Here is a 10,961-nt window from a genome sequence, read left to right on the forward strand (position 1 = left end):
CGGGTCGGTCCTCCCGGCGCGAGGTGCCGCTGCAGGTTGGACCGGGTCGTTCCTCCGGGCACCAGGCGCCGCTGCGGAGCGGGGTGGAGCGGGGCCGGGCCGGGCCTGGCCGGGGAGGGCGGAGCAGGCCGGGGTGGGCCGGGTGTGTGTTTACATCCACTGGCGCTGCCCCTGCCCGAGGTCGTTCTGGCCCCGGGTCCGAGCCCGTCCGTGCCATGGACACCAGCGACCTGTTCGCCAGCTGCAGGAAGGGGGATGTGGGCCGCGTGCGGTGAGGTTCCCCGGGAGGTGCGGGGAAGGGACAGGAAGGGAAGAGGTGCGGCGTGGGGTGCCGGAGGTCTGGTTGGGGGTGGCCCCGAGGGCTTCGTGCAGGAGAGGGCCTCTGCATGAACTGCACCAGAGAACGGGGGCCGGACTGAAGGGCAAGACAGCAAGGCTGCCCTCCGAGGCGTCGGGGCCGGGACGGGCTTGGATTCCAGCAAGCTCTTGTCTGTCTCTGTTTCTCTGTCTGCCTGTCTCTGTCTCTCTGTCTCTGTCCCTCTCTTCTGTCTGTCTCTGTGCCTGCCTGCCTGTGTGTCTGTCTTTGTCTCTGTCTCTGTGTCTGTCTCTCTGCCTGTGTCTGTCACTGTGTCTGTCTCTGTGTTTATCTGTCTCTGTGTCTGTATGTCTCTCCCTCCCTCTCTCTCTCCCTTTCCTTCCCTTCCTCCAGTCTCCTCCCTCCCCTTCTCTCCCTACCGCCGCAGATGCCCGAACTATGAGACCCCAGATTGCCCTGTACATGCCCCTCTCTCTCCCTTCACCCATCCCCATCAACACCGGCCTTCTTAAAACTGCGAAAACGCAGCTCAGGCCACCTGAGGGCCGAAATAAATGGCCATCGCTTGTAGCTGAGCTCCTCCAGGTCCTGAGCTCCTGCGCTAGTCTCTGCCCCTGCTGACCTCCTTTCCTTTTTCCTCATAGCTCCCTCCCTTGCCTACTGTCCCCATGCCTGGTGCCTGGGAGTCGTTAGGTAGACAGTTGCTACCCTAAAATCTCCCTGACCATCCTGGCTGGGCCCCCAGCTGGGCTCCGCAGTGATAGCTGCATGGATATTGCTGTCCAACTCCCCCCCCCCAACCCCAAAATCCTGGCAGGTGCCCAGGGGCCTCCATTCCAGATAGAACTCTTCCTAGATTTGTGCTTCCATCCCCTTCTTCTGTCCCAGTCAGCCCACAGTTGAGTACCAGTTGCCTTAACACCACCACCACCACTGCCTCTAACACCTAAACACTCACTACTCTAAGGGCTCCATCACCAATTTCATCACCTCTAACTGCACTGTCACCTCCTCTTATATCTCTAACACCATCACTTTTTCCATGACCTCCCCTAACACCGTTTTCACCTCTCCAGCACCATCACTCTAAGACAGGGGTCTCAAACTCGCGGCCCACGGGCCGTTTGCGGCCCTCCGTACAACATTTTGTGCCCCGCGGCTGGCCTTCAAATATCGCAGTATTCGTGATTATTCACTTACCGAATAATAGCAATAAAAATCGCACTAGTAAGAAAAAAAAAATCTCATTAAACATTCTCATACCCCGAGCAGTTCCATTCGGGGTATGCAAATGTTTAATGAGATTTTTTTTTGCGATTTTTTTTATTGCGAATATTTGGTAAGCGAAATCCCTTATTCGGCCTTGCCTCACCCCAACTTTGCCTCCTGCGGCCTCCAGGTAAATTGAGTTTGAGACCCCTGCTCTAAGACCTCCATCACCTCCTCCTCTTTCTTTTTCTTTTTTTTTTTTTTTTTTTTTTTGGTTTTTGGGCCACACCTGTTTGACGCTCAGGGGTTACTCCTGGCTATGCACTCAGAAATCGCCCCTGGCTTGGGGGGACCATATGGGACACCGGGGGATCGAACCGAGGTCCGTCCTATGCTAGCGCTTGCAAGGCAGACACCTTACCTCTAGCGCCACCTTCCCGGCCCCTACCTCCTCTTCTTTCATCACCTCTGACATATTCTTCATCACTTCCTCAAACACCACTTTCACCTCCTCCAATTCCTCCATCTCCTCCTCCTCGCTTCCTCCTAGCTGTTCTCGGCCTCTGTTCATTGCAGCTCTCCCTCTGCCCCTGTGCCAGACCACCCCTGTGGTCTGCTCCTTGGGTCTGGGTGCCCTTTTACCTCAGGTCTGCCTGCCCACCACACCCCCTGCTTTTCCTCTTCCCTGAATCCTGGGGCTCACTCCTCTCCCACAACATGCACTTGGCCTAGACCTGGCTTCCGGCCCCCTTTCCAGGTACCTGCTGGAGCAGCGAGATGTAGAGGTGAATGTGCGTGACAAGTGGGACAGTACACCTTTGTGAGTACCCGGTGGGCAGGTGCGGGGTGGGAGTCGGGGCCCTATAGCCCTGATTGACACCTGCCCTATTCTGCCTTTCCACTACAGGTACTATGCTTGCCTTTGCGGGCATGAGGAGCTGGTCCTCTATCTTCTAGCCAATGGTGAGAAATGTCCTGGGCTGGCCGTGCATATGTGTGTGTGTGTGTGTGTGTGTGTGTGTGTGTGTGTGTGTGTATGTGTGTGTGTGTTCGTGTACTCTGTGCCATCCCTCCCACTGCTCAAGGCATTGCTGCCTTTGTAGATGTAGTATGTGGACACCCCTTATAGGCTGCCCTACACATAGAGAAATGTCACAGCAACAGCTTCTATGCCTTGAGAACCTTGGAAAATTGTGCCTGGTTTGGGAAGGTCTTCCCAGTTGGCCCACAGTAGCCGGCTCTCCCTTGTGGGCACCCCACGCTATTTCTGTGACACAGCCTTGGCACTTGTGGTTCCTCCCGTGGAGGCCACCTTTTGCAGGTCATTGTGCCCACTCCTTCCCTATTTAGTTCCTATGCTGGGTCACAGCACAGTGACCTTCCCTGTCCCTCTGTTGGCAGCTTCTGTCCTGCCTTTGGTCTATTCATTGAGGCTGTGTGGGCAGCGAATACTGTGAACACTCTGTGGGAAGTTCCAGTTTGATAGCCAGATGTCTGGCTGAGGTTTGGGTGGGCAAGTGGATGTATGGATGGATGGTGGAGTCCAGGTGGGCCCAGGAAAGCTTTGGGAAGGATCTCCTGTGCTGAAAGAGGGCTGTGGGCAGCAGGAAGCTTGGGTAGCTGAGCCAGGAGTCGCACCCACAGGGGCACGCTGTGAGGCCAACACATTCGACGGTGAGCGTTGCCTGTATGGGGCGCTGAGCGATGGCGTCCGTCGGGCACTGAGGGAATACAAGCAAGTGACAGCGTCTTGTCGGAGGCGGGACTACTATGACGACTTCCTGCAGCGGTAAGTGCTGGGATGGCTTGTGTGTGTGTGACTATGTGATGTGAGAGTGTGTGCTGTGTGAGACAAGAGTGTAAGTGTCTGAGAGTAAGTGTATGTAACTGAGCATATGAGAGCCTATCAGTGTGTGAGTAAATCTGTGCATATTTGTGCCCTGCCTGTCTTGGTCCGGACACTAAGGGAATTCTTGGGGTCCCTCAGCAAAGTGGATGCAGGATTCAGCAAAGTGAGACTAGCAGACCACACTCAGTAATGGGAGTGAATCTGAACTCTGGGTTATTGATGATTACAAGGGCAATTTAAGCAAGATTTTTTTTCAAGCCATAATTTTTGTGGTATGTAAAAAAAAAATAGGTCCCATTTGCTTCTTTGCAGAGTCAAACATTTCTTTCTCGTTAACAAAAGCTTATCAGTACACATTGTTCAATCCATGAGTTTCTTCAAAATGATTCACATGACTATAATGTGGGTTACAAACTTTCTAAAAGATAAGCTTCACTCAGAAGACAGACGAGTTTGTTTGAGCCAGAAGTTTCCTGGGATCAAAGAGGGCAAACTTTATTTTATTTTATTTTTTAATCTTTGGGCTACATTCAGTGGTGTTTGGGGATTACTCCTGGCTCTGCACTCAGAAATTGCTCTTAGTAGGCTAGAGGACCATATAGGATGCTGGGGATCGAACCTGAGTCCATCCCTAGTCAGCTGCTTGCTAGGCAAACACCCTGTTTCTGTTCCATTGCTCAGGCCCTAAAGAGGGCAAATTTTAACATCTCAAAGTTTTTCCTCTTAGGCCAGACCCTGTGTGTCAATTCTGATGTAAATTAAAAGATTAGTTGGGGCCTGAGAGATAATAGCACTGCCTAGGGCATTTGCCTTCCAGGTAGCTGATCCTGGATGGTGGTTCAAATCCTGGCATCCCATATGGTCCCCCTCATGCCTGCCAGGAGCGATTTTTAAAAGGCAGGTTTTAGTAAAAAGGGAGCAAAGTCTGATTGTAAGAGACAAGCTTAATTAAAAGGGGGCAAATCTACCTGGGAAAAGCTTTCTTAACAACCCATTGTTACTTCCAGGCCAAATCTTGGATGTTACTTTTGTTTGTTTGTATGTTTTGGGGTCACACTCAGTGATGCTTTGGGGTTATTCTTGGCTCTGCGCTCAGAAATTGCTCCTGTCAGACTCGGGATTGAACCCGGTTCGTCCTTGGTCGGTCGGAAGCTTGCAAGGCAATACACATACTGCTGTGCTTTCACTCCAGCCCTTGGATGTTATTTCTGAGGTAAAAGATTAGCAAGTCAGTAGGAGTACCTTAGCATCAGATATGTCATTCCAAAACAAACATTCCTTTCATCTGAGAAGACAGGGCAGCAAGGCAATAAGCGCAGGACATTCTATTAATAACTAATTGTGTTGAACTAACTAAATAACTTAGTTATTTCAGCTTCTTCTTGATGCTAAGTTTTCCAGGGAAAGAGGCAAATGCTCGGTTATATACATACTTAGTACAGCAGAAGGGAGATTCATATTTAGGCCAAATAAAATGTTTGCAACGATCAATAAGCTAAGCTTGAGAACTACCACGATCACTTATCAGGGGCACGATCTCTCTGAGATCCGGTCTCAGTTAATCAAGCCAGGGCCATTCCACAGCAGGCCTGTTGGTTTTCAGCTTCTTCCAAATTGTGGCCATGACATAGTTGTGTGAATATGAGCAAGAGTGATACAAGCTTGTGAATGTATGAGTGTGTGTGTGTGTGTGACTGAGTGTATAGTGTCACAGTGGGTGAGTGTAGTGACTGTGTAAAAGTGCATATGTGAGAACAAGAGTGAGACTGTTTCAGAGTGAATATGCACGAGTGTAAGAGGGCAAGAGTGCCTGAGATCAGTGCATTTGTGAGAGTATATGAGCATGTATATTAAGAGTGAGAACAAGGCCCGGAGAGATAGCACAGCAGCGTTTGCCTTGCAAGCAGCTGATCAAGGACCGAAGGTGGTAGGTTCGAATCCCGGTGTCCCATATGGTCCCCCGTGCCTGCCAGGAGCTATTTCTGAGCAGATAGCCAGGAGTAACCCCTGAGCAACACCGGGTGTGGCCCAAAAACAAAAACAAAAACAAAAAAAGAGTGAGAACAGATATTAAAGTATGAGAGTTTGTGTAAGTGTGTGGATGTGCGAATGTGGGAGAGGGGTGCATGTGGGAGTTTGATAGTATGTAAATATATTGAAGAATATTTATGGACATGTGAATGTGTGAATGTGTCAATGGGAACCATTATGGATATGCATATGCGTTGACATGTGTCTGGTGGGATGGCATGTGTGTGTGTGGGATGGCAAACTGTGGGCGTGTGGTGAGGGGTCCTGAGTGGACCTCCATGTCTATGTACATATGTGTAAGATGAGGAAACGTGTGTGTGCATGCGGTAGGGTAGGCTGTGTGTTTCTCGCCTGCAGTTGGCTGCTGCCTAGGCGCTAAGCTGAGGTCGTACTTGGCTGAGCGCCCCTCTTTCCACAGGCTCCTGGAGCAGGGCCTTCACAGTGATGTGGTCTTCTTGGTACATGGGAGGCCCTTCCGGGCGCATCGCTGTGTGCTGGGTGCTCGCAGCACCTACTTCGCCAACATGCTAGACACCAAGTGGAAGGGCAAGAGCGTTGTGGTTCTCCGGCACCCTCTGGTGCGTTCTTCTCTGGGTCATACCCATGGCAGTGGGGACTCTACTGGGCGCCTGCCTGCTCCTAACTGCCTCTCCTCATATCTGCTCACAGATCAACCCAGTGGCCTTTGGGGCCTTGCTGCAGTACCTGTACACAGGTGACTATAGAATTGGGGTGGGGAGATGGGAGGTCTGTGGGACTGGAATGAAGCGGTTCCTGCTGCCCCCTGAAGGGATGGGATAAGGCCTAGACCCCTCCATCTAGTCCCCTCATTGGGACTGCTACCATGGAGGCATCCTTCCTCTATGGGGAAAACCAGGCCCATGGGGCCACCCTGACCACATCCTTTGCCCCACAGGCCGCCTGGACATAGGTGTGGAGCATGTCAGTGACTGCGAGCGTCTGGCCAAGCAGTGCCAACTGTTGGACCTGCTCAGTGACCTGGAGGCCAAGTGTGAGAAAGTGTCTGAGTTCGGTGCGTGTGGCTTGGGGTACACAACCCTGGGGGCTGGGGCTGGTCAGGCCCAGATGGTGTCCTCACTGTGCTCCCTGCTGCAGTGGCTTCCAAGCCTGGCACATGTGTGAAGGTACTGACCATCGAGCCGCCCCCTGAGGACCCCAGGCTCCGGGAGGACCTAGCCCTGCTGGCCGATGGCGCCCTGCCCCCTGAGCTCCGGGTGAGTGCCCAGTGGTTGGCCTGATGGGCAGGTGGCTATGAGAAACTACTCTCCCTTGGATGCCTACCTCTCTTTAGCCCAGAGGTTGGCCTGTCCTGATTCCACCACACATACCTCCCACCTTGCCTCAACTGTTGTCTCCTCTCTCCCCCCTAGGGCGATCTAGATGAGTTGCCCTTTCCCTGCGCAGACACTTTCAACAGCTGCCCAGATGTGTGCTTCCGCGTGGACGGTCTCAGCTTCCTGTGCCACAAGGTTTGGTGCTGCCCTGGTCCTGTTCTGCTCCTCCAGTCAGGCCTGACCCTGCCCATGGCCCCGTCCATCACATTCGGCCCAGCCTGGCTGACCCAACCTCCCAAGACCCACCCAGCTTTGGCCATGCCCTGCCCCAGCTCCACCCCAAGACCTGCCCTGCCTCTAGTCCCATGCCCTCTGCCCTGGCTCACCCCTCTAGCCCCACCCCTGGTCCCCCTGAGCCAGGCCTTCCCCAGGCCTTCTTCTGTGGCCGCAGCGACTACTTCCGGGCCCTGCTGGACGACCACTTTCAGGAGAATGAGGAACTGGAGGTCTCAGGTGGGCTCCCAGCCATCACCCTGCACGGCATCTCCCCAGAGGTCTTCACCCACGTGCTCTATTATATCTACAGCGACCACACGGAGGTAGGGCCCTAGATGGTTCCTGCACAGGGTCTCATGGGGAGGGGCTCCTCCTCCAGCAGCACAAGGGAGTGGGGTAAAGAAGACCCCAAAACAGGATTTCACCTTAGCAGGGGCGAGTGTCCTCCTAGCTCATTACCCCATAGCCCCCATGCTCAGGGGCCAGCAACCTTCCTGAAGATTTTATGGTGAGCTCAATGGTGGCTGTCATGGTAGCTTGGCTGCCTCTAGTGAATGCTTCATACCAGAACAGGCTGGAGGCCGCAACTTGGGGGCACTGTTCACTGCCTGTGACTTGGGGATGCATCAGCACCACACTTATTAGAGGGGATTGGGGGGACTCTCAGAACTCATAAGTGTGGGAGAAGAATGGAGAGGGGCACATTGTCCCCCATCCTAACTTCTGCCAGCCTGCCAGCCGCTTCTTCGAGCCAGGCCACCCACCTCCTCTGCTTCACCCTGCAGCCCAGCCTATCACCCCCTGCAGTCCTGCCTCTTTTCCCCGTCCTCTCTCCCCCGGCAGCCCATCTTCTCTTCCTCAATGGTCCATCTTCCTATCCCCTGTGGTTCATCCTTCCTTCTCCTGTGGCCTGTTCTTCCTTCCCCCTTCATCTTGCCCTCCCTTCCCCCTAGCCCATTCTCCTGTTATGTCCAAGCTTGGGTTCTATAGAGACACTTGAAGTGTTTGATCTTAAGAGGGTTCCCCTCCTCTGTGCCTCCATTTCTGCCTCTAGAAACAGGGTTGTGTGGACTTGTTCTCTTAGAATTGTTTTTGTTTGTTTTTGTTTTTTTTGGGGGGGGTCACACTCAGCTGCACTCAGGGGTTATTCCTGGCTCTACACTCAGAAATCGCTCCTGGCAAGCTCGGGGCACCATATGGGATGCCGGATTCAAACCACCGTCCTTCTGCATGCAAGGCAAACACCCTATCTCTATGCTATCTCTCCAGCGCCCTTTCTCTTAAAGTTTTCAGGAGAGGTTGAGGTCAGGTTTTTGGGCCCCTTGTGCATGGTCAGGGTGATTTCATGTGCCCCGGGGGCCGCCTCAACCACCCTCAACCACCCTCTGCAGCTGCTGCCGGAGGCGGCCTACGAAGTGCTGAGTGTGGCCGACATGTACCTATTGCCCGGCCTGAAGCGTCTCTGCGGTCGCAGCCTGGCCCAGCTGTTGGATGAGGACAGCGTGGTGGGCGTGTGGCGCGTGGCCAAGCTGTTCCGCCTGGCGAGGCTGGAAGACCAGTGCACCGAGTACATGGCCAAGGTCATCGAAAAGGTGGGCTGGCCGGATAGGGGGACTCTGCAGGGCGGGTGGCAACCCTGGTGAGTACATGCCCTGAGCCGGCCTTTCCACAGCAGCTGGTGGAGCGAGAGGACTTTGCAGAGGCCGTGCGGGAGGAGGCAGCAGCGGTGGCAGCCCGGCAGGAGACCGATTCTATCCCACTGGTGGATGACATTCGTTTCCATGTGGCCAGCACAGTGCAGACCTACAGCGCCATCGAGGAGGCACAGCAGCGGCTGCGAGCGCTGGAGGACCTCTTGGTGGCCATTGGCCTGGACTGCTGATCTCGGCCTGCACACGGCCTGCCTCTTGCTTCACATACCCACCAGGGTGTCCTGGGGACTTTGGGGCTCAGTGGAGCGCACCAAGAGCCTGGGGAATCCCTGGGGAGGGTCCCCAGGCGGGGGAGTCCCCTTCCCCCAATGTAGAAGTCAGCCTCCTGTGGCCAGGCTGGGCAGAACTCAGGGAAAGTCTCAGCAATTAGGGAAACTCTCAGCGCTTAGGGAAACTCTCAGCGCTTCCCTCCAGCTGCCTGCTGGGCCCTGGCTGGCTTTGCTTCCCCAAACTCACCAGCTGTGACCACGCACAGGGCAGGCTGGTGAGCTATGTCTGTGGCAATAAAGCTCAAATTCACTGTGGGAGCAGGTGTCTGGCCTCGGGACCTTGGGGCAGGAGCAGGCCTGACTGCACACTTTTTGGGCTATGGGTGGGGAAAGCTGGGGCCAGGGGCCATGCTGGAGGCTCTCCAGCTGTGTTGGCACACACACCCCTTCCCCAGCCTGTGATGTACCTCCAGGGAGTGGGGGAACTTCCAGGGCATGGATCTTCCAGCTCTTTTGTTTATTTGTTTGTTTGGGGTCATACTCAGCAATGCTCAGGGGTTACTTCTGGCTCTGTGCTCAGACATCCTCCCAGCATACTCGGGGGACCATCTGGGATGCCGGGATTCAAACCACCATCCATCCTGAATTAGCTGCATGCAAGGCAAACACTCTATTGCTGTGCTCCGTCTTCTCTTCTAGCTCTTTCTGGAGAAACCATAATGACCCTGGAACTGAGTATGCCCCATGCCTGTGGGGTCCTAGAATTGGCGGTGTCACTGGCCAGCTTGCACCACACAGACCCTGGTGCCCTCATTGTCTGGACCTGCTGGGTTGGAGAGGGTTGGCTACAGGGGTTCAGTCTCCTCAAGAGCTATGTGGGATTCCTCACCCACATCTGAGGCCTATATGTGTATCTGCCCCAGTAGGTGCTTGGGAGGCCACAGAGCCGGCCATGTTGCTCCATGTGTCTCTACCCTTCCTGCCTTGCTCAGTCCTTCTCTGGAAGTGGGGGGTAGGATCCCCTCCCCAGGCATCTTCATTCAGTCCTCTTGGCATGGCTGGTGATGAACATTGGGGGTGAACAGCAGGTCAGCACAAATTTCTGAGGTAGTTGGCCTGTAGGAACATGTGGGGATGCCTGGAGGGTTCAGCCTGATCAGAGCCACAAGCTTCACTGTGGCTGTACCACTTACTGCCTAGGCACCGCCTTGTTGCCTCAGTCTACCTACCTGTAAATTGGGAGTGACTTTGGTAATCACTTCCTCCTCAGCTGGCGTGGAATATCGAGTGAGTCACTGCATCCAAGCCTAGTTAAATGGAGTGTTGATTAAACAAATGTGGGGCCCCATCCCAGGTAACCAAGATCTAGAGACAAAGTATTGACTGTGCTCAGGAAAGAGCGGGCAGAGTTGAGGCTGTGGGGTTGAACCCTAAGTGCCACAATGAAGCTATTTAGGCGGTCCTGCTGTGTGGGATCCAAGGAGAAGGGCCCAGCAGCTCAGGGGAGCACAGCACACTGGGTGCCTGAATAAGACCCGGACTGCTGCATGGCCTGGCCTCCCTGTCCCATGCTTTCAGCCTGTGAGGGATAACACAGCGGTAGGGCATTTGCCTTGTATGTGGCTGACCCAAGATGGACCCAGGTTTGATTCCTGGCATCCCATATGGCCCCCCAAGCCTGCCAGGGGCAATTTCTGAGTGCAGAGTCAGGAATAACCTCTGAGCGCCACGGGTGTGGCCCCAAATCAAAACAAAACAGAAAAAAAAATTTGTGTGCTCAGGAAGTTCTGGGGCCCCACTGGCGGTTTTCAGGGAGGTGGTGTTACTGGACCCTGTGGTGTTGGGATCCCTGGCCTCTGGACAGCTGGGACCCTCCAGGGTTGTCCGCATTAATACTTGGAAACATGCAGTGTCAGGAATCTAACCCACATCTGCTGCATGTTTAATATGTGTTCTCCCAGCCCTCCAAGTGAAAGATCTTTGAAAAGTATAATACACTTCTTTCATAGGTATCAGGGGGGCTGTTAACCCTCTTAATAGCTACCACTTGAAAGCTGTGTGTAT

General features: G+C 54.1%; 1 protein-coding gene across 2 annotated transcripts; it reads left to right on the forward strand.

Annotated features, from left to right (window-relative positions):
* Positions 1–124: 124 nt before the first annotated feature.
* On the forward strand, positions 125–9,215 carry ABTB1 (ankyrin repeat and BTB domain containing 1). 2 transcript variants are annotated; one of them, XM_049766528.1, is made up of 12 exons: positions 125–288; positions 2,283–2,345; positions 2,433–2,488; positions 3,170–3,314; positions 5,824–5,983; positions 6,075–6,120; positions 6,322–6,438; positions 6,522–6,640; positions 6,797–6,895; positions 7,132–7,299; positions 8,368–8,568; positions 8,652–9,215. In XM_049766528.1, exons 5-12 carry the CDS (start codon positions 5,930–5,932, stop codon positions 8,856–8,858), a joined length of 1,011 nt encoding a protein of 336 aa, XP_049622485.1. In that variant the 5' UTR covers positions 125–288; positions 2,283–2,345; positions 2,433–2,488; positions 3,170–3,314; positions 5,824–5,929; the 3' UTR covers positions 8,859–9,215. The 2 variants fall into 2 exon arrangements, with proteins under 2 accessions (XP_049622485.1, XP_049622484.1); XM_049766527.1 differs by having other exon boundaries at positions 125–271.
* The last annotated feature ends 1,746 nt before the right edge of the window (positions 9,216–10,961 follow it).

Source organism: Suncus etruscus, chromosome 20 (assembly GCF_024139225.1).
Source record: "Suncus etruscus isolate mSunEtr1 chromosome 20, mSunEtr1.pri.cur, whole genome shotgun sequence".
Taxonomy (NCBI): domain Eukaryota; kingdom Metazoa; phylum Chordata; class Mammalia; order Eulipotyphla; family Soricidae; genus Suncus; species Suncus etruscus.

Bases quoted from the DNA above. Each gene is read 5' to 3' on its own strand.
- ABTB1 (XM_049766527.1), top strand. From the start codon at position 216: ATGGACACCAGCGACCTGTTCGCCAGCTGCAGGAAGGGGGATGTGGGC. The intron at 272-2,282 runs GTGAGGTTCCCC...CCCCCTTTCCAG, and splicing joins GGGGATGTGGGCCGCGTGCG to GTACCTGCTGGAGCAGCGAG. The intron at 2,346-2,432 runs GTGAGTACCCGG...TTTCCACTACAG, and splicing joins AAGTGGGACAGTACACCTTT to GTACTATGCTTGCCTTTGCG.